We start from the raw sequence: 27,548 nt of genomic DNA, 5'->3' as shown, positions 1-27,548 counted from the left end.
TTATTGTTAATCAAAACCCAGCTTCAGTTTCACTTGAATGATATTCAAAAAAACAACGCAATTTAAATGGCAAATACAATTTGTTTCAGTCTTTACAACGCAATTTATTTGTGTTCAAACTACGAAGTTTATTTCTAGCATAGAAATTGAAGCATTGAGCGGGTCCTTACCAAAATAAAAGCTGCGTGAAATTTGTGTTTCTTCCTGATAATACGCGTTTTATTTGCACAACTTAAAACCTCCGAACCGAGGATTACCTGGCTTTCAGAAGTTATATTATTTTTCCACATTTTTCATAGACACAAAAAAATAAGCATAAAGTCAAACGGAACAAAAACAAAATGTTGCAAATATCTACCTCAGATTTCCTTTCGTGGGGTGGAGTTAAAAAATCGCTAAGTCACCCATTCATTATTTTGAATTGTAGAGTTTTGAGAATGATTTTAAGCCTTATCAACCACTATATTATGCTACATTGGAATTCCACGAATAGGAGCATATTTTTATAATCTCGAAAGAATTTTCGGAATACGATAGCACAGATATTTACAATTTTCTCACAACGAACAAAAAGCTTACGTATATAATACCTTGGAAAAACAGATAATATAATGCGTAATAAAAGCTACATACTCCGCGGAGTTTTCAACACTTAAAGTTGATTCATTTGTCGAATTTGGCGATTGAATAAGGGCAAAACTTGTTGGAGAAAAAAAGGCGAGTGCGACGCAACAATCAGAACCGAAGCACTCACATTACAATTGCAACAATACGCATCTTCAATCTCGAACTTTTACTGGCCTTATCTCGCACAGAGAGCTAAACTGCCAACTAAACAACCATAAAAACCACTGCCAAGTTACCCAAAAAGAAAACAACTTTCAAGCACTCGAAAGCATCACAAATCACTTTAAACAGCAAGGACAAACTTGAGACTCACACTGAAAGATAGAGAGAGAAAGGGAAGTACTGAGAGGAAACTTCTCTCAATTGTCTCTACTCCGACGCCAACTGATGCTCACCTGGCACACCCACTTAGGAGCTTAGCCGTAGCTGTTAAATCTCGGCACTTGCTTGGCTTTCTTCTTTTTTTCTTGTGGGTAAAGCGTTCGTCTAAATCGTATATCTGTAAGATATACAATCACTTAAATCGCTGAGCGGCTAATCCGCTGCTTGGGTTTATCCAACATCAAAGGAGCGACGTAGCAAACCAGACACGTTGGCTCAACATTTGTTTTTTTTTTTTTTTTTTGGGACAACCCCGGAAAATTTTGGTCTGCTCGCATTTCAAATGCCAAATATCAGACAGACCGACAGGCAGACAGACAAACGGAGGAAACAAATCAATAAACCTCAACTCATACAAAACAAAATAGGAAAGGCATACAACAACCTAGAAGGCATATCAAATTTTTTCCATTTTTTTTTTCTCGTCGATTCTTGTGATTGACGTCTTTTTGCAGTGCTATGGAACCGCCCGCGGGGCGGAGTTCAACTTCCAATTGGAAGTTCTTTAGAGACATTCTTTCTTTTTTTTTCTGTTCGTTTTTATTTTCCGCTCTGATTTGCTTTTACTTTCGATTTGGCTTTTGTATTTTGGCATTTGTGCTGATTAGCCCAGTCGTCTCTGTCTGTCTGTGGGTGGTTCGGGGGTTTGTTTGGACTGTTTTGTGTGTGTGTGGGTGTGGGGGATTGGGTGGGTGGTTCGGCTAGCTTGTGTAAACGAAAAAGAAATCAAATGTTGTCCTTGCCGGCAACGTCTAATCTCTGGAGCATGCTAATAAACCAAGGACCTGAACGGGCGGCAGTTACACCCTTACACACACACCCATCCACCCACCCCCCACACTGCCCCCTTGCACAAGTAATTTCATGCAAATAACGTATTATACGACTACAACGACAACGTAGACTCTGTACGTGTTGTGGGTATAGAAAACGGCCTCTGACAATGCCTCAGACAATAATCATAACAACGACACTGCCCGGGGGGGCGCCATGGTTGGCAGAGGGGTGGAGACTTCAGCGTAATATTTGTCAATAGCCCAGCAACAATTGACAACAAAAGGCACAGACCGAAAAAAAAAAATTCTAATAAAAAAGCCTAGTAGAAATACTTCGAATTGGAATACGCGTGCTAGAGGAATATAAATAAATAAGCAAATGAATGTAATAACTAAATGAAAATGTGGAAAATGCTCGGACCCTGTCCAATGGCTACGCACACATTGAGTGTAAAAAGGGGGTTGACGGGTGTAAAAGCAATCGGAAGTGCAGCTGTGAGATTGTTAGGGTCTTGATAAAGGCACCAATACGTACTGGCAATCCGAGATTGAAAGATTGAAAGATTGAGAGTTGGGTAATTAAGATCTGATTAAGATAGGCAGGCGTACTTGGGTCAGTAAAGCATATTAAATCTGTGTATTACCTAAATGATTACTACTGACAGCTGCTTTTAAATCCAAGCCCATGACAAGCCTGTAATACAGTAATTTGGCATCTAGTTAAGATTGACATTTACGGTTGTTTAGTGTGCGAGCTAAATAATTGATTGATAAAGATAACGTGGATTAGAAAAGGTTTCGATGCTGAATCAAATCTTTTTACGAAAACTATAATTCCAAAGCATCATATGTGCTAAGTTGTTTAAGTATATTATTTTCATTTTATTATTGAATTGTTTGATTTCAGAACTTAGAGAGATTTTTAGTCTTGCAAACTCTGAACTGTGTATCACTAAACCCTAGCCTACTACAAATACAAATTGATTGCTGATATAGATCTGTGGGTATTATATAACTTATAATTAAAGCAACATTAAAAGCATGTGTGATGGCTGTAACATTAAAGTAGTTTTCTTTTATTGCCCTGATGGGAATCTTTTTAATCTCTTTGCCTAGAAAGCCCTCTATTTGCTGCATGTTCTTAATTTTTCTGATATGGGTTTTTTAGTAGCTGCTTTAGCATAATGTATGAGCTCGACTTTAAATCAGCTAGTTAGCTATGCTGTGCTATTCAAAACTTGCCACGCCCACTTAGGCTAGAGTACACTCCCACTACTTAGTCCGACAGCTGCAGCTGCGACTGCAGCGCCACCTATCAGTCCCATTCGCACACATCACAACGCCCCCAACCCTGCCCCAATGTCTCGCTGCATTTCTTAATCTTTGCGTGCGTGTGTGTGTGTGTGTGCGTGTGTGCGTGCTGTATGTTATCTGCAGAGCGCCACGCTTGCAGCTAAACAATGAAGAACTAATCCACAGAGCATACAAAAGAATAGCTATAAAACTCTTGTGGGCAGGCGGCTCCTAGGCGGCCGGGGTGGGTAGCATAAGACCACTTTATGGCTGGCCTTTGCAACAATTGTGCAGCGTTGCATTCAATCAACAAACTTTTTAAAGCGCAGTAACAAAACTCGCTGCAGCAGCTGTGCACAGCAGCAACAACAACAATAGGAGACAGCAAAGTACGTGCAACATCAAGGAAGACAGCAGCAACAGCAGCAGGAAGAACAGCAATAGCAGCGTTTAATTATGACAATCAATACTCAAATACACACACACACACACACTCACATCAACGAAACTTTATTGCCCTATATGGCACACACCCAGGGTGTGTGCGTGTGTGTGTGTGTGTGCCCTGCTCATTGCTCATCCTTTGCCAACTAGTGCAAATAAAACTTGATTAAATTCCATTGGCGGACGCCAATTTCGCCATTGCGCTCGGCCATTGACCAGAAAGGGAAAGAGGGCAAGACAGGGAGAGCGAGAGAGAGAGGTATATGTGGATATGTAGAGAGACGACACCGAGCGCCTAGATTCCGGTTGCATATTACAACAATCAAACATAACCTAATTAGAAGATGCTCTAAGGTTCATACACTGTGAGAAAATAGCTATGGCTTTAAAATGTGAAAACCAATGATAACATGCTTTATTTTATAGAAATCAAAATCGTCGATCGTTGCTGAGCATAATGTGTTGTCAGGGTATGTGTAGAAGAAGTCTCCGTACCCATAAAGTATATTTATATATAGTTAAATTATTGAACAGTATTAAGAGTCAAACGGATATAGCTAATCTATCATCCGCATTGGAATACTATATAATATACTACTATAACATTTATTTTTGAATTAAAGACTTATTGATTTCAAAATGTCTACCAATTATTATATCAGCAATTGTTATATTATTCACACAAATATAGCTTGACACATTATATGTTATTAGATAGATAAGCTAAATTTCAGGCTTACGCTTAATTCTGATTTATCCTCAGAATTTTTTTTACCTTCAAGAATGTTTCGTTCAGAAAAAACCATAATTTGCGTATGTACACATTGCTTTAGGGCATTTGTAAAGTCGTTTAAGTACAAAATATGTGTTTCAAAAGAACTCGCATTGAATATAATCATCTTTGCGCTTACATAGCATGCGACTGTTTTTCTTTTCCAAGTATTTACAAAAATAAATATCTCTGATAAATAACACATATTTTTGCACGACGTTTTTCATTTTGCGAAATAAAATCGCCTTTCAAGCTTACGTTTATTTAATTCAGATTTGTTTTTCATATTCGCGGAATTTCGCATTTAATAACAGCTTTAGGCAGCTGTAAAACGTGAAACCGGAAAACAAGTAATTCGTTTTCTACTGTGTAAATTTGTTGTTGCATTGTTGGCTGGTGTATGTAATTGCAAGGATTCCCAGCAACACACGCCCCGACGCTGGCTCCTGTTCTATTTGCGCAGGCCTTCAATTAACATGTGCGTCGCGCACTTTCTTTGACTAGGCCCCCAAACACGGCCTCATAATATGGGCGCACCAAAGTGTATATTTGCACAGCATTATTATTGTTGTGCGTGTGTGTGTGTTGTGTATGTGTGTGTTAATATCCCCCTCTCGCTTATGCTGTTGCCGTCCCTTTCCAAAGTGCCGACAATCAAACACACTCAAAGATTAATCCTGACACTCACTTGCAAACTAATTACATGGCTCTTGGGTCAGCAATAGGCGAGACGCCAAGAACTGAACAGCGTACCGCCCTACTGTGCAAATTTTGCCCTGCAGGCAGCAAAATCAAATAAGCTGCAGTCAAACGAACGTTGGCCATAATCAGGTTGACCACCGCCTACCCACCCACCACCCCACCCTCCTTTGCACCCACTGACTCGCTGCATGTAAACATCAATTGAATGCAACATTTGATTGGCAATAATTGAAAATAGTTGTTGTACATTAAGAGTTGTCGTGGCTGAGGAGTGGACGGGGTGCCGGTTGAAGCTGTTCCTTTGTATTGACTGTTGTCATGGCTGCCTTGAGTGGGTGTGTGTGTGCGTGTGTATTTTATTAAATTCACACCCACCCAGGCAACGACATCGTCGTCATCATCATCATCATCGTCGTTGCGATGATCATCTTGTGCGCGCTTGACCAACGCGCCGGGCAACAATGGGGCAGCCACAACAACTACAGTAAATGTGTAATGATAGCCACTACAAATGCGAGCTACCTCGACAGCCTGCCGCAACACCCGCCAGCTCCACAACCCCCCATCGTCGCCATGTTACATGCAATTCCATTTAACTGCTGCGAAAACAAATGAAACGCAAGCAACGCTCAGCTTCTGTTCTCGCCAGGCACAGGAGCTGCTGCAAATTGCTTATGCGTATTGCCTCGCACGCAGCTTTCCCAATGGACGCACACCCAAGTGCCTCACAACCCCCCAATCCCCCAGCCCCCAATCCGCTTTTATTTGCATTGCTGGGTGGGTGTATGTGTGTGTGTGTGTGTGAGTGTGTGTGAGTGTGTGTGAGTGTGTGTTTCCCCACTCCCTCTGGTCATTTGTTTATTTCATTCCATCTTTTGTAAACTGTCATTACTTTGTCATGGTCAATCCGCTCTGCTGTGGTGTGTGGGCGGTGGGCTTTGTGTGTAGCTTGGGGTTATGCCCATCTGGAGCAGCGACAGCAGCTTGGGCCAATTGTCAGTCACCCGTAATTGGACTGGTAAAATGCTTAACGCCGCTTTACAACTGCAGCTCAGTTAGCAACTGGCCCACTAGATTTTTCTCCCTCTTTTGCCATTGTTTTTTATTTCCTCTCGGTTTAAAAATGATAAATTGACAGCTCTTATCGGGCATTATGTTTTGCTGCAGTTCAGCGAAATACTTGCGATAACGCTTACACTTTTTTCCTGAGCATTAAGCACTGTTTGTATTCAATTAGCTGTTGAGCTGTTGAAAGATCTTTGGCAAATGCTCAGCCTTAATGATCATCTATTATTTGCTAGACAGCAAAACAAAAAGTCTTCAATATTCTGGAGAACCATTTTGACTAACATTTAAAATCCTGTTAAAAACAAACAAACTAAATGAATATAAAGAAATCTATTGATATTTCTGAAGTATCATCAAACAATTTTTCTAAATAAGTTTTACGAATAATAAGTATCTGTCTTACGTTCAATTAGTTTCACAATTGTATCGATCAAATTGATGTATCGATATGTATTCTATTTATACTCAATTTTCCTACGTATTATTATCGACTTGATATCGATCGAGCAATTGAAAGTCTTCAGAACACCAAATATCATTGTTAAGCTGACTAATGGTAATCGATGGATGCCGTTTATTTCCTAATATTTGTTTTCATATAATTTTTAAATTAAAAATATGCAAATGATTATGATAATGTGCATAAGAGCTAGCGTTACATGCAGCTTATAATTTTAACTTACAGCAAATAAATAATCGATTTTCAATTCAAGGAATTAAACATAATTTAAATCTGTATAATAACAACAACAACTCAATTCACGGGCATGACAGTTGAATAATTTTAATCTCTACCTGTTTTCAATTGAACCCACACTTGAATTGTGCAATTTTTGAGTGGCATACGGAAGCAGAGAGGTAGGTCTCTATGACAACACGGCTTCAGCTTCATCAATATTAATCCGCAATCATTCAAACATTTCATTATATCAATTGCCCGCATACACAGATAAATTCGCAGAACACATCACATCATAAATTCAAAAGTTAAACACATAATTAAAAGCACTTCAAATGCGACGTCAAAGCAACGCCAGCAACAACAACAATAACAACATCAGCAGCAGGAGCAGCAAAAATGTGCAAGCTGGCAGCAAATGGATCTGTATCTGCATGTAAATGTATCTATATCTGCGCCGTGGCATATCGCAGTTGTTGCCGGTTGCCGTTGCTGCATATTGTGGCTATTAATCGCATTACTTATTAAATCAATTAAAAACTTTTTCAAGCGCATAAATAACAACATTTGTTGCCAGCCAGCGCCAGCACAATCTCACAGATTCGGACCCAGATTCAGATACAGATTCAGATTCAGCGGCAGCTCGCAGATAACCAGATTCATAGAGCGCATAATCTTTTATTATGTTTTGTAATGCATTTTGTCTGGCAGCACTTTAAACATTTCCATTGTTGTTGTTCCGTTTGTTTTTGTTGTTGTTGCTGTTGATTTTGATGTAATTATTCACGCTGCAATTATACGAATCATGGCAAACTTTTGCGCTGCTGCTTTTTGCTTTATGTTTGCTGTCATTTATTATGGTGCTTCATATCCTTGGGTTCTGTTGCAGCTACTGTTTATAATCTGCAATGAAAACATGAGCACACACACACGCTCGCACAAGCACATTATTATGTGAAATCATATCAAAGGATTGCCATGAACAACATCAACAAACTCGTATTGCATAATGTCATGGAAATGGACGAGCTGAGGCGCGTTGCTTTTCTGTCTGCCCTCTGTATATCTACATTTTGTACTAGTATGAGCTGCTAGATGCATCTGTGCCGTAATTTTATACTTTTCCACACACACTGACACACCACTCCGTTTCAAAGTTCTTCATCAAATGTATCTATGAGCTGGCAAATGTATCTGCATTGCCCTTTGGTTCATCATCTTTAGTGCTAGTGGAATTAAAATTTCAAATGAAGTTTGTTGTTGTGTGACAATATGAAAATTTTGAGTACACTTTAGTATATGTAGAGTAGTATGCTAGTTAACAAGCTATACTATTTTTAATCTAATTTCATTTTCGACCAGCTTTAATTTGATTATAAAGCAATTATATATCATTATTGATAGACAATATTCGCTTTATGAATGTCATTAAATAATATCTGATTTTGCCTTGTAGAAATTAATAATTTAATTGGGCAGACTCTATAAAAAAGAAACATGCACTTATCATTATATTGTTATATTATTAACTTATTGCTTGTTCTTTAATAATACAATTCGCAATTCTGTAAACATTTATATGAATAAAACTTGTATTGTGTTATGTAATTCCTTTAACTAAAATGTTGTCATATGTAAAGTAGATAAATATTTAAATTGATGATTTTTAATAATTAAAAAATATTTAATTTTCTGCATTTAAACGGTAAATTTTTGTATTTTCGATTCTTCAAGATAATTAAGCTTTTCACATACTCAAAGATACTCAGCACTGACAGGCCACAAAGAAAGTAAGCACGACTAAAGTTCAAATACTACTTAGCAAAAACATATTACTTTATTATGTTAAGTACTTGCCAGATGCGTTACAAAGTTGGTAACAAAATTAAGTATACACAATAATGCTTGACAAGTGTATAATGAAATGGCATCAAAGGCAGGCGACAGACAGACAAACTCTAGATGCCCCACAATCTCAACTTCTTCTCAACAGAGGAGCCTCTGTGTGCATCTCACTCGCACAGAGCTCCCTTTCACTGTCTCTAGTTCGGTCGCTGTCCCTGTCTCTGACTCTAACATTGTCGCCGCTGATGATGATGCAATGAGGGGAAGCGTTTAATTAAAAACATTTTGTATACACATTTGCTTCCTTTTTGGCCTGTTGTTCTTGTTTGTTGCTGCTGCTGCTGTTGCTGTTGTTGCTGCTGTGTTATTGCGATTCCGTTTGCAATTGCTTTGCCTTTGGTTCACTTGTTAATGATATCAGCAAATTGTTGTTGCTGTTGTTGCTGCTACTGCTGCGCCTGCTTGTTGTTGTTGTTATTTCTGTTTTTGGCTGTTTGGTTGTCAGCTCTCTGCTTGTTCTTTGCTGTGTTAATGATATTTAATGATGATGCTGTTGCTGCTGCTGCTGCTGCTGTTGCTGTTGCTGTTGCTGTTGCTACGCCTGCCACGCCCCATAACCCAGTGTGCCCCCAAGCCTATCCCACATTTCTCTCTTTCTCCTGCTCTGCCACTCAACAACTGCCATTTGCTGCATATGCACATGGAAATTTGTTTGTCTATGACGGGCAACAGCGTTTGATTTTGGCCTGGTCTGGCTTTTAATATGCACATGAAATCTAAAATCTCTACCGCACACACCAGTTTCCCCTGTCCCACTCTCTCTCTCTCTCTCTCTCTCCCTCTATCTATTGCTGGCGCCCGTTGTGCACGGCATCCCCCACCAAAAACTCATATATTGGTTAGCAGACGCCAGTTATTGCCATGGCTTTGGTCCGGCAGCCCCGCAGGCCACAATCATTATCAGTTTTTGGTTGTCGGTTGTTGGTGGTCATTGCAATGGGTTCTTTACATTGATACATACAGCCGCACACACACACATACACACACACCCACATACATAGCTCGATTTTACACTGTGCATTATGAGCGTGCATTTGAGGCTCTCGATTGGTTCACTTGTTGCTTGGTATTCTGTGTAAGGCTCTAATTGGTGTTGGTTGACCGAAGAGTAGGCTTATCAAGCATTCGATTTATGCATGTGTGGGCTTTGAATCGATGAACTACATCATGCATCATGAAAACTATATTTCCATATAATTTATGAGTATTCAAAGTACTTTGGGCTTTTAGATATTCATTTAAAAAAAACAAAAAACAAATACATTTAATTTATTACGTTAATGTATCATTGCGACAACTTAATCACTTATAATTATATTTTTTGCATGTGAGGGGGTTGCAACCATTAACTACATCGGGTATGTCAGATTAAAAAATCAGAAAACCAGTTTTTGCGCAGTGATTGTCTTCCAGGGATAAAGTCCGAGATCAGAAATGTTTGTGAATCAGCAGCTTCTAAGATATCCATTTTCTTACGACAGAGCTTTGTACAGTGAAGAGAACATTCAACAACCAAAAGGAAGCATTTCTCGTAGAATATGACATTATGGCTCTTTCGTCTCTATATCACCAAGCTTTTGTTTTCTGTGCATACAGACCGTAACGTATCAATTTGTGTAGCAATAAGAGCCAGAAATTTCTGAATTTTTTCGGAACAAAAATGTTAGCAAGCCTCGCAAGACAACTTTCACATATTCTACACTCTACAATTTTTAGATAAAGAGAAACAAAAACCTGAATTTATAAAGAACTTGAAATTGAAACATATTTGTTGCTTCTTTAAAGAAAAATAATTCAATTAAGTGAGTGCTACAAATTTGAGCTGAAATTATCTCTATTTTCAGGTATATTGCATTTGATGTTATTTAGCTTTCAACGTGTTAGCTGTCAATTAAAGGCATCAATGCCAATGGCATATAATTCTGTTGACATGTATGTGAATTTCAAACGTTTTCTAAATTTGGTTCAGCTCTTATGCTATTTAACAATGTAATTTATTCCCCAATCTATCAGGCTGCCAAATAATGACAATACCAGTCGCTGTCTCACCTGCAGCTAGTGACAATGACTAGCTATCTGCACTTAATGCCTGTCAACTAGCTTCTACGCCCCCACACACAAAGCCTGGCGAACTACCGCAGAACTTTGCTGTTAATTACAAATCCATTCCTATATAAAATAATCCCCACACATCTAACCAAAATCATGCCCCGCAAACTTCCAAACTCTCCGTTGCTTTTGCATTTTCAATCTTCGGCAAAAATTTTGACAGCGCCAACGTTCAGCTTATTTATGCATTTACCCGCAGCTCGGCGTGGGGCAGCAAGTCAAGTATCTGTGAGTGCGCGTATCTATCAGATACTTCATGAGCCACTCGTTGTTTTTGGCCTGTCTATTGTGTACTGTATCGAATGCTCGAATCTGTCGCTGTATCTATCCATTGCCCTGGCCAAAGTTTATTTAATATGCGTGCGGCGTCAAAGATGCTGATGATTATTACGGCAGGGGAGGGCAGGGGGACTCATTCGGCTGCCTGGCTGCCTGCCTGACAACCACGCCCACAAGCCATGCATACAAAAATAACCAATATTGATTTGTCGATGCCTGGCACAGCGGAGGGGTGGGGGGGTTGGCATTGCGGGTGTGGAGTACGTCAACGCTGCTGCCGCTGCTGGCTTCATTTTGGCGAATGCTTTTAATCATTTTGGTTGCAGCTTCACGGGATACATGTATGCAAAAAGGCTGTCATATAGCTATCCCCCTTCCACGCCCACTTACCCCCATCGCCAGGCAGTGAATCTGAGGCATGGCCATTACACTGAGAAATACAATCAAAAAGTTTTTGATTTCATGCCATAAAATTTGAATTTCTAAATAGATCTAAAGAATTTTAGCATTTGGGTCAGAAACTGAAAGCTTTGCATATGTTAATTTAATTGTTTTTCTGCTAAGAAGATATTGTTTTGCGTATAACAGAGTTTCATCTAAATTATGCAGTAATACGCGGTCTTAATCATTAATGAATGTATCAATATCAAAGGTTATAGTTTGCTTTGTTTAAAAAACATTTCCTCAGTGTAAAATGCGGCTTATTAATTTTGTTTTGTCAACTCTCTCGCACATCGCTGGACACTTCAGTGTGTGCAACTTTTTTGTTTGTTGCCAAAAGCCGCCGCCAGACAACCGACAACAAATGCTCTGACACTCCACTCCCTCCCTCTCTCTCTCTCTCTCTCTCTCTCTCTCGCACTCTCTCTTCGGTTAAGTGCATTATTATGCTGATTATCATTATCAACGGTGTGCCAGACATTGCGGCCCAGGCAGCGGCCTCTGGCATATCTCATCTATTCTATTATATGATTCATAGTTCTCTGGTATACTTCAATAGCCTGAGCGGTGGCTTTAGCACGCTTGATAGGCTCCATTAAGCCTCATCGCACCACCGCCAACCCACACACCGTTAACCAACACTGTCTTTTATACGAACTCTTATCGCTCTCTTGCTCACTCTGTGCGTTTTTGGATTTTGTGTGTAATAAAGCGCAGTCTGTGCACAATTGAAATTTATAATTAGTAGCCAGAAACACACACACACACACACACGCTTCTACACACTGGCACACGTATGGAAATTTGATTAATACTTCCGAAGTTATTTGTTATTAGATTACACATAGCCTGGCCTTTTGGATATGGAGAGTACCACAACATTCTCGCATGTCTATGGGGCACTCTTCTCTTCCGTTCTGCTCTCTCTTTTTGTCTCCATTTTGCTGCTCTTCTGTTCTATTCCATTTTGTGCGTCTCTATTGTCTGGCAGCTTGTGCATTGTTTCCTCTGCTTTGTTTGCGACTGAGGCTGCGTTCACTGATAACAGTTTTTGGGCGGGCGAAGCCAAACTTCAAATTGAAAACTTTAATTAGAATTATTGTTGTTGTTTTTGTTGTTTTTGCTGCTGCTGCTACTGCTGCTGTTGCTGCCGCCTGTCTGGCGTGCATTGTCAATGACGGCCGGAAAACGCGCCGCTAAAGTGCTCCATAGACTGCGTCCAAACACTCCCAATGAACTCTGAGGCTCACCTTTGCCTTGCCGTCTCTGCGAATGGTTGATGATGGTGGTGGGAGTATACCAAAAGTTGACGCAAAACTTTGCCTCAGGAACTTGACGCGTGTTCAACATACTTGAGCGCCTCCGTTGAAGAGTTGCTCGACGGTCGCAGCGGGGCAAGGGGCAGCGTGCTCGGCCATGGCTGGTGGCAAGTGCAGTTTTAATAAGTTAAAAGTTTTGCCTTGGAAAATCAGTTAGCCGCTTAGTTTTCTTCGGGTTGCTTTTTTTTCCTTGTATGTGTTGCGCATAGCACAAGTTCTGGAATGTCTGGGCACCGCCCCCGCCAACGCCCCCTCCCCTATACTCTGTTAGTATGCCCAACAAATGGCTTTTATCAATCAATTCAATTTGGCTTGTTGTTGTCGCCCAACTATTTCCTGCTTAATTGTCAATTAGTGGGCACAATTTGTGCACCCTGTTTTCAGGCCCAATCAGCCGAAACGAATTCGATATCGTCTACTCGTAATTCTATACCACATTCTACACCAATCAATAAATACAACAAATTAGAGAAAAGGCGAAAAAAAAATATAAAAATAATAATTAGAGTCCAATCAATTTATTTATTAAAAATATGGTTGTAAACTATGTGGAAGAGAACGCCACAAAATTGTCGGTTTGCATTGTTTACACGACGGACCGACAAACCGACCAACAAAACCCATTAATTAGTTATCCCGCAAATTAGTGGAACATTTTCTGCACTATTTAATATGCGAAACGAGCCGAAAGTTGTTAATACTCTTGCTACGGGCTTTATGACTTGCAAATGATTTTCATAAATAATAAAATTAAACATAGACTTCTCTTATAAACAATTTAAGATTTCTAAAAAAAAAAAACTATCAAACCAAAATCTTTAAATTTCTTACTTCAAGCTGTTTATCAATTGACATGGATTTTTTTTTTAAGCTCACTCTTGATTATGTTTTCCGCTAGAGTATTTAATCTTCGTTGCCCGGTTATGTCTTTTCCCTAATGTATTTTTTCGTTTTATTCTCTAGAGTTCAGCGTATTTACCAGCTTTTGGCTATGAAATATTTAAATCTAATTTATAATATGGTTAGCATTTGATTTGAATTGTTTTTTTATTATTATTATTTTTTTCTGAGGTCGCTTCATTATTCCGTTTTGTAAGCTGAGCAAATTATGGTTATAATATTTTTTTATAGTAAGCGTGTGATTTTAGTTGCCAAAAATAAGAATCAAAGATAATTAATAAACAAAAAAAAAAGATTATTGTGAGTTGAGGTCTTAAAGTGCTCTCGCTTGGGAAAGTTTGAATTGGTGTTATTCAATTTGATGCTTTCAAAATGATTTAATTAGTTATTTTTTTGTTCATTTTAAGGAAAATTTGAATTTGTTTTATTTTGTTACCATTAAGAAATCACTTTGTTTTGTTAGCCGTGGGAATCGAGCAATATCTTCTGATCTCTGCCAGCCAAAAGGTTGTGTTCTAAAGGAATATTGTAACAATGTTTGTTAGCTTAAATGGTACTTACAGTTGTGGTTAAAGACGTGGCCCAATACTGTAGGGCTTTTAGATGATTGTGGTGTGTTTCTTTAATTCAATATATCGTAAATATGTCGCAGATCAATTGTCGGGCAATTGCAACACACAAATTTAATGATCTATATAGAATGAGTTGTAGCCGTGGGTCTCGAGCTCTTTAGCAATGCGATCATTTATCAATATCAACGAATCGTTTCCCATTCGATTTGGCCTCGTGCCACACATCCGTTGAGTGTTGCAAGCTCTCAAAGCATATTTCAATTTGACCGCATATAAATTGGAGAGCGTTGAAATTGGAGTATTGCCGCGTTTGCCATATTGTTCTAATTGCTGCCATTTGTTATGAATAAAATCGACTGAAATGCGTGTCGTTATTTTGAAATCAGCTGGCACATTCGAGAGGGGGCCCCTCTAATTGATATTAAATAATAACACAACAAGAGCACGACAACCTGTTACGCAAATTGGTTTTAGCCCTGCGCTCGTATGAATATATATATATAGATATTTTTTTAATAAATGCAAAGCCATAAATAAACTGACGCCCAGGTACAAGAATGGGGCGAGACAAAAAAAAATATGAAGAAACACGCAAATTAATAAAGAACACAAAGACGTGAAAACCGAAAAAAAAAAAAAATTAACAAAAAAAATCTTTTGTAATATCTCAAATTTCTCAAACGTTTATCATACGATTTGTTTTGTATTTATTTCTTTTTTGTTTTTTTGCCACATATTTTATATATTATTTACGCATATTACAGCCGGCCCGATGGGCAGCGTGACTAATTAAGCAATTTCTGAGCCAATCTGAACTTGGTTCGGTCTCCCCCAGTTTCCAGTTCCCCCCCACCTGCCGCACGCCAGCCCTCTTGCGTTTCGCGGCTACAATTTTATTTTAACGTTCAGCTCCACTAACTATTTATGGCTTTCCTGATTAAATATATTTTTTCTTATGGCTCGGCCTTTGTTGCTGCGCTGTTGGTTAATTTATTTTTTATTTTTATCGCCATACGAACTTTAATTTTATTGTGCGCTCCATTTGGGAATCCGTGCAGCAGCTACTCGTATCATATGCGAAGAGTTGCCCCTTGAAGTATCTCAACTATTTGCTGCAGTCTGTTTTAGCTATGTTCGATTAAAAGTTCTTAAGTTCTTCAAACACATCATTGTTGGATCGTTTATAGTTGCTGCAAAGTTGTTGGAATCAATGCTCATTGGAGTGTTACATATTTCTAGGAATTCAATACGTTACATGCTTCATAGTAGTTGCCTGTCGTGCCTAAGCACTTCTGAGAATTACCATAAATGTATAAATTCTCTTTTTGAATTATTTCCCATTTTTTCAAACGATTTGACACATAAAAGTTTGATTATAGAAAGTAAATCTTATACTAAATAAATAGCTCTCATGAAGGTAAACATTTTACCCGCCAGCTTAAAGTTCAGATAAAGGTCCTTGAAAAATATAAAATGCAAGCCTATAATTTTCACATATATGGTTTATAGAGTGTTATATACTTCAAACTGCAGAAAGCTACATATATACATTTTATCAATTTTAGTTGTTTTTTTAAGTTTAATTGTAACAATCGATATTTGTACAAGTCTATCGATATATTTCCTATCGATTAGGGTCGAGCTTGAAAGTGCGATCTCATAGATCTCAAATAGTTAATGTATTGTAAAATAAAATATCCAACTCAGATATAATATTACATTATTTATACAATAATTATAAATGGACCTCTTGCTACGTTATGCCACACATCTTTCGTTTTTGTTTAGCCCAAATGTTGATTTACTATTGCATAACTCGGATTTTTCACCTTTCAGAGTATTTTGAGTTCAGTCATTCATCGCGTAGTTTTTCGCTTGTTACTTTTTTATTTTCCCTATCTGCTTTTTATGAAGTTTAGTGCTTCATTAAGCATCAGTTCGAACCGTCTTCGACTTTTGTTTTAGCATCGTTCTTGGGTTACGTTTTTTTTTTTATTTCTTTGTTGTCTTCGTTTTTTCCATTTTCATAAGCGCGTAATTTACTTAAGCTGCTTTTGGCTTAATATGCGCATTTTAATAGATTTGTTCCACTATCGTCAAGGCAATAAATTATAAAATTCTACTCTTGAACGTTGCGAGTTCCCAACTCTAAACCCTGCCCCTTCAGCTCCGCGCCAGACCTTGCCCTGTGCGCATGCACTTGCGCTGTATTTTGCTGCCTGCCAGTTTCTGAAAGCTATTGAAAGCGGCTGAGTGCCTCTAAGATGCAACTAATGATAACGACAGAGCCGCAGTAGTTGTGCAGCAGGTTGGGGCAGGTAGCAAGGGGCAGCACGATTAAGCTGCTTACCTGTGGGGCGTAGCTTTTTGGGTGTAGCTGCCGCATCAGCGACCTCCACACTCACACACACACACACATCTGACAGCTCAATGGCCGTTGCCCCTTCTCTGTGGGTGTGTGTATGTGTGTGTTGGTTGTGTGTGGGTTGAGTTTGTTTTGTGTTGATTTACAGTTGGCTCCATTCATAATTATCAGCGTTGGGCGACGGCAGCGTTGCGCTTTTTCACGCTTTGGCGGCTCATTAAAAGCGACGCATCGCTGCCCGCCTCCACCCAACCCCCCTCTTTGCGGGCGCATTCGCCACTTGCCACGCCCCAGCATTACGCTGGTGTGCGTATGTGTTTGAGTTTGACATTAGAGTTTGGCACCACAGTTATAAATTATGTTTGGCTATGCAACAAGATTGATAGCTCTCCACAGGCAGGCCTTCGCGCCAACAGAGAATGCCGTTAGTTGTTGTGCCTTGCCTCCTCTGCCGCATGTGTCATCATCTGCGCCTACATATTTGGCGGGCCCGTGTGTCTTGTGACCCAGTTAGGACCTTTAATTAGCATATGCAACGCCGCTCCAAGCATTTGCTGTTTGCATAGGCGAACGCGTTCCGCTAATTTTCGTGCGCCACAAATGCACAAATGCACGTGCCCCAGCATCTATGTACCTCATATGTGTATATAGTCGCCATATCCGCGCAGCGTATTTCTTAACACTGCGACAGGGAATTTCAAATTTGCGGTCGTTATTTCAAATGCATGCGTAACCCCCAAAATCGTGCTAGCCAGAGAGATTGAGGCAGTACGCCGGAGCTGGGGCTTTCGGTTAGCGGGTTCTCTCTGATGGGCCAAACGGAATGGCTAATGCACTGAAGTTCGCTTTATCGTAATAATGTTGAAGTGAACTGTTTTCCAAGCTTCTGCAAGGCTAATGTTCGGGAATTTCCTTTAAATAATTTGTAAATATTTATGATAGTGTTACAAAATGCAGAAGGTGCATTCTCTTTGCCCAATCCATTTTACAATAACTTGGACATGCATTCTACATTGTCCCATTTTTGTGAAATTTTTAAGGCATAATTATGACATTCAAATGTGTGTTAATACCAAAGGCCAAGGCCCTGTATCTAAAAATTCTTCTTTTTCATTTTAATCAAACAATTTTAAATGGGTTCAAAATGTATATATGTATGTGTATAGGAAATCATGAATACATTTTGTCATTCAAGCCTCACATATTTAATAAGTTCTCGAAATTTAAATTGACTAATTAAATTAAATTAAATTCGTGTTTCGATCTAGTTAAGGAAATGAATCTTTGGAATTTATGAAATGATTCCTTTATAAATTTTATATCGGCAAATTTAATTAAATTACAAAAGTTAATTAACATAAGTGATACGGTAAATACATTAAAAACTCTTCTAATGCTACTCATTTCAGTTCACAATCCCCAATCCCCTTCTTCTCGATAGTTCCTGAACACCGTACACAGTTTTCACTGTACAAAGTAGTGTCCTCGCAGGACTAGACCTGATACACTTTTTGCGCTCGTATCTGAAGAAACTCTTAATCGTCTATAAATCGTCTGCCAAGAGTAGAGGGCAAGCAATCAGGATTCGTGTTCTCTTGGACTTTTTTTCTACAGCAAAAAAATTTACGCCATTAACAAACAGCTGTTTCATAGATTCCGCAAAGCAACACCTTTCATTGCTGAGTAATTTTCACGCTGTTTTTCTCGCGTTTCCCGCTCTCTCTCTTTCTCTCTCTCTCTCTCTCTCTCTCTCTTTGGCGGCCCATAAGCATTCCTTGTACGCGTTGAGCCCTAATCCCAGGCCCATCCATCAACTCTGCGGCTACAAAGCAAATCCGATTCGCTTCAGTTTTGTTTTTTTTTCTCTTGGTGGCAATACCACACAATGGCCGCTGGTCATGCAACACAGAGAGCCAAAGCAAACCAGAGCAGGCAGCTGAGTAAAGCGCTACAGAAACCACTTCAATTTCATGAAATCTCTTTAAATGTAAAACAACACACAAAACAAACACAAAAGCAACAATAACAACGACAACAACAAGAAGAAACGACAGCAACAGCTGACCGCATACAACTTACATGACAAGCTGCACTTGAATCGAATTTGATTAAAAGTTGATACAAACAAATTCTTTGCTAGTGAAAATAAGAAACTTAAATGAGTTTCAATTTCGTGAGTGCCTGCTGTATCCAGTGCTCGAAAACGTCATTGCATGTACAGTTAAAAATTATATAAATCTATTAGAAGCAGTTGTTGCTGTTGCTGTTGCTGTTGCAGTTGCAATGTCACAGTCGACTACACTTTATTTGATTTCATTACGAACATTTTTCAGCTTTTGTTGACATAGCGCTTCAGAGAGGGAGGGCGAGAGAGAGAGAGCAAACTAGTTGGAGCGAGATAGCGCCATGCTCCTTTTATTGCTTTTCGTATACATATGCATGCATGTATATATGCATGTGTGAGTGTGTGCACAATCAAACATTGATGTCAGAATTTAATATGCTGTATAAATCGTTTTGAGCCATTGACACATTCATGCATTCGTTTCATATTCGTAGAAAACAGCCACAGATACACAGTTACAGTTACAAACAAGTGTGTGATTGCTCCTGGCTGAGAATGCTCGACTTAGAAATATGCTGTAAAGCGATTTTCTTAGAATAGCTCACGTATTAAAGCATTAAGGAGGAAATTACAGATGAGCGTTAAATAAATGATTGAAGCTTAGGAGAAAGTATTCTTTTTACATAATATAATGGACCATAGTCAAAGCAAAAGACATGCTGAGTGAAAACTGTAGACCTATCGTAATTATCGATTGGTCCAACTATCGATTAATTTGATTCATCGAAAGCGAGAGCCTGCTCTGACCTATAAGACCCCACAAACATTGTTACCCTGCGCAATTACGAGGTTAAAAAAACAACCAAAGATTCGTGACATGGTCGTAACTCTCAGCTCCTATATGAAAAAATATTTATATTTACACGCAGCTCACACACACACACACACATATACATACAGCATACAGAGCAACAAATTCTTGTTTTTTATACATTTTTCATATTTCTTTGTTTTGTATATGAAAAAAAACTACAACAAGAAAAACAACAATTTGTTCACTCTTATTGTTTTTCGAAGCTTTTCCATTGGTTCACATTTCATTTATTTTCACTTGCAGTCGACTCAACAGGGCGTGTATTTGTTTGTGTGTGCGTGCGTGTGTGTTGGTGTATCTGTGTGCACTTCACAACTTAATACACTTTATTATTGAAAATATTTTTTTATTACCAAGTGGGCTGTGTGAAGCGCTTTTCCCAGAATTTGGCCCTGACACGCTGCGCATAGTTAACCCCCCACACACCCCCCTGCTCCCACCATACACTCCCCTCGCCCCGCGCAGCTTGTTGTTGCTGTTGCCTGGCGCATTGATTTGCTGCACTCGTTCCATGAAATATAAATACCGAGTACAAAGCACTTCTCTCAACATCATCGAACTTTGCCCCATTATACGCGTACAATTTATTTCTTTTTAATACCCTAGCCAAATGTATTATGATAAAATTTAGAATAGATACGTCTTATTGCTGCAGGCAGCGCATATCTGAAAATAAGCTGGATAGAAAAAATATCCTATATGCAAACATTTACAGGGTGTTCGAAGTTAAGGGGAAGAGTTTTCATAAAACAAGCTTGCCCATAACCTAACAATCTTTTCAGTTTTATTTTACCATACAATAGAAAGAATCTGCGACTAAATTCCATAATATTACTTAGTTAAGAGTATTATATATTGTGGGTAAGAGTATTGAGTTTTCGACTCTCGGCGTGGAAGTTTATTTTTCTTCCGTTTTTATTGCTCGGATTTTGATATTCATGTTGCATGTTGCTGACTTTTGAAGTTTTCGCAAGTGGAAACTTATTTTGATTATTATTATTTTTTTTTTCTTTTTTTTTTGGGTTTTTATTCAAATTTTTGTTGCTTCCTTTATTTTGGCTGTTGGGTGTTCAATTTGTTTATTTTAATTTAAATATTTTTTGTTATGTTCTGAGGATATGCGAACATTTTATCTGTGCTGATTATTGCTCAAAGTTTTTGTAGGCAATGTTTTTGTTTTTTATTCTCTGGATTTTTATGCAAATGCCACTTGGAGCCTCTTTAATGAACTACTTTTTGTGGCCGGTCCCGTTTGACTGCTCACATTCAATTGAATTGTGCGTGTGCCACGCCTGCTGCCACCTCCGCCCCTCAATCTCCTGATCCCATGCGCATAATTTATGTGCCCGCTTCTCGCTGGCTCATTTGCCAAAGTTTCTCTCTATATATATATATGTATATATTTATATATACATTACACACAATCGCACAAGATTCGCTCGATTCGTTTCTGTGTGCGTCACTTTGATAAATGATATCAATTTCTTATGAACTCTCCGGTACATAAGTAGCATAGTATAGGCGTCAAAGTTTGTTTTCCGAATGTTGTTTTTTTTTTTATTTCTATTTTGCCTCGTTTTGTTTTATTTTGTCTGCGTGTGTGTGTGTGGTGTGTTGTGTTGTGTTTGTTGTGCAACTGTCGTCATTTTGCCAATTTGACACTTTTAACGGCTGCGCACTTGAAATTCAAATGCTCCCCGGCGCTTGACGGTTGAGCATATGAATTTTTAATGTGGCATGTGGCAGGCTTTTAGAGGCACGCGAAATCTACATATGGTTAAGCTTATCAATATGCTAATCGTTCAACCGTGTGTGTGTGTGTGTGTTTCTGCATAATGGGGATGTTAACTAAGGTACTCAGGTGGATTCGGGCTGTTAGCAGGTACACGTTGTTGTCTTTTACTTTTCCATCAGACAGCAGAAAGGGGTTGTCGTACCTGCAAAATTTGCTATAAATAGTATGCATACATTTTTAATGCGTACAATTCGGTTGAAATTTAAAATTAGAGTAAATGTATTTTTAAACGAATTAAGATTTTACTCGTTTTGTACTGAGTATCATCGCGAAAGAAAGTTGACATTTCCAGAGTAGGTCTATAAGCTATGTACTGAACCATTTAAATTATACTGACTCTCTATTAATACAACACATTATCAATACACTTCTAGATTCCTTATATTTGTTTGATAACTTATCTAAAATCGAATCGAGATGAATATTGAACTCTTTCATAATTTCTAATGTGGAAACTCGTGGATAACTCTTACTTTTTTGTTTTGTTAGTTTATGTTGTTTTCTCGATTATTTGCAGATAAAATAGAGTAATGCCATTAAAAGCTAGGGTTACCGGGTTTATAAACCGCTTAGCTTGGCTTAGAGTAGAATTTATCAGGCAATTTTGTAATTTGTAGCAATTTATCCATGTCTGCTTTAGAGGCATGTATTAATTTTATGTAAATTAGATATGTGCTCTTGTAATTTTCATTTGTTAAAAGCTCAATTTCACTCGTTGCGACTGTCAGTTAAAAATGCTTGCGGCTCTGGGCCTAATCAAATCAGCCATTTTAGCTGCCAACTTTTACCAATTTCTCGTAAACTAACATTTCTAACGAGCCAAAAATGAAGAAAACACAACAAAAAACAGAACATTTTGATGTGTGGCCAGTTGGCTAGCAGGCCATCGGCTATTAGCCCAGAAAAAACACACACATTAGCCAGAAATGAAACGAGGTGCAGACCCACCAAGTAGCCAGACGACAGACGACAAAAGCAACCGAAAAAAAAATAGCCGCCAGCCAAAACAGTTCCCAGACAGGGCCCGGGCAGGGCCGGGGCGAACTAGAAAAACTTTTGGACGCTAATCTATAATGCTGTCAGCCATTAAACATTAAACAACTGAAAAAACCAAATTTGTAACTCATTAAAAAACAAAAGGAAAAAAAAAAACGAAACGAAACGAAACGAAATGGAACTAGCTGAAAGTGAGTCGAAATGACTGATAAATGCCACTCGGCTGCTCTCGCGGCTGTCTCATTTGGGCTGCCAAATAATATTTAATTATAAACAAATAAACGCAAGTCGAACAACTTTTCTGAGAGCCCGGGGGCAACTCGATGGGGTCGTATCTATGTTGTTTCTATCTGCGTTTCTTTTTGGAGACTGCTGTAAAAGGTGCAGAGTGATTAATTATATGTCAGAGGAATTAAATCAAATATTTGAGTTGACACACACACACGCACACACAAACACATACAGAGAGAGAGAAACGTACACTTACAAAGCGAACCGAATGGTCTTAGCGGCTCTGCGGCTTATCTGTCTATACGAAATCACGAAATGCAAATAAAAATGACTTAAAAATGCCATAATAATTTTCCGAAGCGTGCATGAAAAATTGAAAAATTGAAAAACCAACGAACAGAGAGCTGCGCAGCGGCAGGGTAAGTCCGAAAGATAACAAAATTCTCAACCTTTTCCGCTGTTAGATCAGGCAAGAAAGCAGACAGACTGAGTTTGGGCGAGCGAAAGGTAGGCAGGCAGACCGACAGTCATGACAAAGAGAAAAAATAAAGAGGAAGATGAAGAAGAAGAAAAACATTAGCATATATCAATGCCAAATGCAAATAAATCATCAATAACATTTCTTTTCCACTTATGCACCACTTACAGATACTTAACCGCGAGCAAGACAAAGACGCTGAGCAGCGACTGCAGCTGCATTTATTTCCAACTTCTTCTTCGTCTTGGAGACGGAGCGCAGGAGCGAGAGAGTTTTGTCATATGCCTGGCAGCATTTGGAAACGGCGCCTTTTGCATAAATTGACGCCAGGCGGGCGGATAAGCCGAAAATGGGAGCAACAGCAGCAGCAGGCGCTGCGAGTGTGAGGCAGAAACAAGCCCGAAATGGAAAGGCAAACATAAAGCAATTTTATGCGTTTTTAAAATCCGTCAATTGACTGAAACAACAAAAGCTGCTGTTGAAATTCAAGAGAACCGCATGTGAGCACGTTTTCCAGCAAAACGAGGAATGGAATAAGGGAGACGCACAAATCAAATACAGCCATATAAGCATATCGAATAGGAACCGCAGGACGAAGACGTCGCTGATAAGAAGGCAACTGCGAGGAGCCAAGCAGAACGCTTGATGGTTTGTTGACGACCAACAAAAAGTTGTTGAGCGTGTAAACATTTTCAGCATACAAAGGGAAAAAGGGAAAATGTAAAAAGGAAAAGGGAAAAGCCAAGGCAGCAGCCAGCCGGCGGCACGAAAGGAGCTGCGAGCCACATTTATAAATGCGCTACAGTTACAAATTGTAGCCACAGCTGTGCGTGTGTGTGCTCGTGTCTGTGTGTGTACAGCACATGTGCTCTAAACCATTTATAAATGTAACAAAAAGCAGACAGAGCCAGTTGGGAGCAAGTGCAATGCATAAATATAAACAAAGATACAAGTTGAAGAAGGAGCTAAACAAGATACAACAACAACGGCAGCAACAACAACAACAACAACAACAATAACAACACGAACGGGGGAGCTGTGTGCCATAAACAAAACGAAAAAAAAATCAATATTTTTTAAAGCGCCAACGAATTACATTTGTGTATCTGTGAGATAGCATTTAAAAGAGACGTGCAATCCAGTTCGACAAAAGGAAACCCACAAGCAAGGTTCAATTGCAGCAACAATTGCAATTTTGCAGTTGTATCTGCAAGATACATTAACGTCGAGGGTGTGTCGCGAGTGTTAAAACAAAAAGCAAAAAAAACAAAAAACAATACGCGGCGTGCAGTGCATAAAATAAGCGAATTTATGTGCCAAAAGTGCAATTTGAAGCCGTAGATACATTTGTATCCGCAAGATACAATTGTGACAAGTGCAGCCTGAGGCAGTCGAGAGCCCAAAACGCCCAAGGCAGCTGTATTCGTGCAGCCAAATACAATTCTATCTGTGAAAAAAAATGCATCGAAAATTGCAGTTCAGATACATAAATAAGTAAAAAACTCAAATACTTAAATATACAATGATACAAGTGCTAAATAGCAGTCCAGTAATCAATCTACAGTGCAAAGGGGCCTTTCACGCGACTTTTGCATAGAAAGATACATATGTTTTTTTGAGATACATTTTCAACAAAGTGTTTTTGCAGCAACAGTAAAAAACCCAATCAAAATAAAGTGCTTAAACAAATTTGCACAAATAGATACTTTTGTATCTGTGAGATACATAGTAGAAAAGGTGCAACTACTGCGTCAATAAGTACACAACAGTATGAGATACAGTGAGATACTTTTGTATCTGTAAAATATGTTTGTATTCTAAAGATACATTTGCAACAAAAATCCGTTTAAAAAGCAACCAAAATTAAGTGAAGCACCAACGCCAATCGCCAGCCAACAATCAGCTAAAATCAAATCAAATAGCAAACACAGCGAAAATCTCTAACGCATTTGCACCTGATAATTCAATTTTTTTCTTCTTTTCTGTCCAATTGATTTGTAGAGAATTCACAATTGGCGCCAACGGAGCCGCACAGTCAAGCAACAACAAATGGAACATGTTGATGCCGGTGCTGGAATACAACAAACACATTGCCAAAATACCAAATTGCAAAATGAGGTCGCTTAGGGCGTGTATGCAGCAACTGCTGCTATTGCTGCTGCTGTTCGGCCACAGCGACGTTTGCCGGGCGCTGGACATTGCGGCCAGCAATGGCGGAGGAGGCGGTGGCAGCAGCACCGGCTCCGGCTCTGGCTCTGGCCCTGGCATGGGTGCGAGTGGCGGCACTGCGTTGAGTGGGCCGCCGGGCGCACTGAATGCCAATCTCACGGATCTGGGCAGTCCCGGTGTGTATAATTCGACAAATGGTTTAATGCTAATTACATGTAGAGCTGAGCTGTTTAACTGTTAACTCCCCAACCAAAATTGAGGCGACGCCGCCATTTTGGCAATTTCATGATGTTTGCGTGCGTGTGTGTGTATTCTTGTGCGCACTTCCGGTTTCCTTTTCCGCTGCCCACTGACCGGTTGCCTTGGCAAAAAACTATTAGCCACTTTTAGCTAAATAACCACGCCCAGCCACCCCAACTCTTATGTGTATATATATATAACAGCACACCTACACACACACACACACACTAGCAAAACACTAAGCATCAATTAACCCAATTTTTAGAATCCATTTTCACCTGACTCCGGGCACTGCTCTCTGAGCTTTAGCTTTTCTCTATATACTTTGCAAGCTACACTTCTTTCATGTTTTCTTTTATTTTATTTTATTCGTTTTCTTTTTCTGTTCTAACCTCCCAATGCAGTAGTGTGTTTGGCCATGCTGTTCTTTTAGATGTATTTTTTTTAGAATATTTTTTGTGCCCAGCTCGACAAATGCTACTCTCAGGGTCCCACGCTGAAAAGAGTCTAATAGATGAAATTTCTTTGAATATCATAGCATAGCATCGAATTATATAGTCAAAAGCTATAAGATTCCGATAGGATATTTCTTCACCTAAGACATTCCATTAAGAGGCCAGGATATATTATTAGAAAATTATGAGTCTATGTTAGGCTAACAACCCTATTTTTCGTACTACTGGGTAGCTGCTGGTCGGGCTGCAATGACTTCAGCACACTGCTCACTATGCTGCACCATCACGAATCCCAAGTGGCGACGTCGCCGTACGCCAAAGTTTAATCCCAGAAATTCCATACACACATACTAGTACATAATGTGGCTCGCCTCTACCCGGCAGCTTCTCTTGGCATTTTTTCTTTCTTTCTCCCTCTTTCGCAGGCGCTGACGTGTTCTGTTGTAGTTTGGTTTTGGTTTGGTCTGGAGGATTGGATGGGAACGCCTTCATGGAAGCTTCCAGCAACGATTATAATTAATCTATTGATTTTAATTTGCAGCTTACTGAATAATTCACACAAATATTACAATTAATTTTTTCCAGCATTTAACATGGCATATTTAAATAACTATGAACGAAATTTTTTGATGAAAATTCCGTTTATTTAATTTCTTTTTTGTTTTTGTTATTCCCCAGCTCAGCAAATGGAGCTCATTACGAATTGATGAGCTCGTAATCAGCAGCTACAGCTACTTTTAATAAAATTTAATTTCAACAGGCATTTTTATTACAGTTTTCACATTTTCTGATTTGCATTTAATCATAAATAATAAATATTTACACATTTCACAGGATTTCTTTTTCTATTAATCTAATTATACAATTTCATAGACTAGTTTTTACTCCCCATCTTAACCATGCGGGTGACATTGGCCCTGGACAGCTGGTACAAGCGCTGCCGAACAGACATTTGATTGATTTGCTGCCCAGCATTTATCAGCCCGTCCAGCTAGAAGCAGCTGCTGCTGAGACCCAACGCTGCTGGGAGCACTGGGAATGCCAACTGGTAAGTTTTATTGGGTGCGCCCTTCGGCCAGTTTTAAATAGCAGAATTTGACATACATTTATGTAGGTGGTGGCAACTTCCTCAACTTATACGGGCCAGGCCTACTCTGAAGTCGTGACACTTTGTGAAAGCAAAAGTAACGCAACTCTTGAAATAATTTAAATAGAGGTTTCATATGCTATATAATTTTTATATGCACCAATTCGTCTAATTTACATAATTAAAGTAATTGCTAACTTTTATTGCATTTTAAATTAGCTCAAAAACACAGAAATATTATTATAAATATATTGAAAATCGCTTCGATGATTTTTGTTAAATAAATTTAATATTTAAATCGACTCTTAAAATTTTGATATATTTTATAAACGCTTCATTTTGATTTGAGCAAAGAGAACCTAAACCATTCGTGTTCATTTAAAAAACAAAAATATTTTAAAGTCTTAGTCTTTAAAAAAAATAATAAATAAATCATAAAGAAACAAGTTGTAAATCATTATCCTATCATTTCATTTAAAAATTGCAAGCTCATAAAATATTAAATCATTCATCAAATTTATTTGAA

General features: G+C 38.8%; 1 protein-coding gene and 1 long non-coding RNA gene across 4 annotated transcripts in view; one reads left to right on the top strand and one right to left on the bottom strand.

Annotated features, from left to right (window-relative positions):
- LOC26531102 (uncharacterized) overlaps window positions 1–27,225 on the top strand; it is an 85,221-nt gene extending 57,996 nt beyond the window's left edge. For 2 of the 3 annotated variants that reach the window (XM_032438144.2, XM_070208993.1), the window contains exons 2-3: window positions 25,073–26,983; window positions 27,050–27,225. In XM_032438144.2, coding sequence (XP_032294035.1) covers window positions 25,128–25,481 — 354 coding nt within the window. In that variant the 5' untranslated portion in view covers window positions 25,073–25,127 and the 3' untranslated portion in view covers window positions 25,482–26,983; window positions 27,050–27,225. Of the gene's footprint in view, window positions 1–23,241; window positions 23,720–25,072; window positions 26,984–27,049 lie in introns of all 3 variants that reach the window. The other variant, XM_032438145.2, reaches the window with a different exon arrangement.
- LOC116651554 (uncharacterized) lies at window positions 15,210–15,681 on the bottom strand. Its single transcript, XR_004304558.2, has 2 exons — window positions 15,523–15,681; window positions 15,210–15,457 (listed from the first exon to the last, which is right to left on the bottom strand). It is a non-coding gene; the product is annotated as an uncharacterized lncRNA (long non-coding RNA).
- Window positions 27,226–27,548: the final 323 nt, after the last annotated feature.

This window comes from Drosophila virilis, chromosome 4 (assembly GCF_030788295.1).
Source record: "Drosophila virilis strain 15010-1051.87 chromosome 4, Dvir_AGI_RSII-ME, whole genome shotgun sequence".
Classification (NCBI taxonomy): Eukaryota; Metazoa; Arthropoda; class Insecta; order Diptera; family Drosophilidae; genus Drosophila; species Drosophila virilis.
Note: the sequence above shows the minus strand (reverse complement) of the source record. Positions and strands in the feature narration are given on the sequence as shown.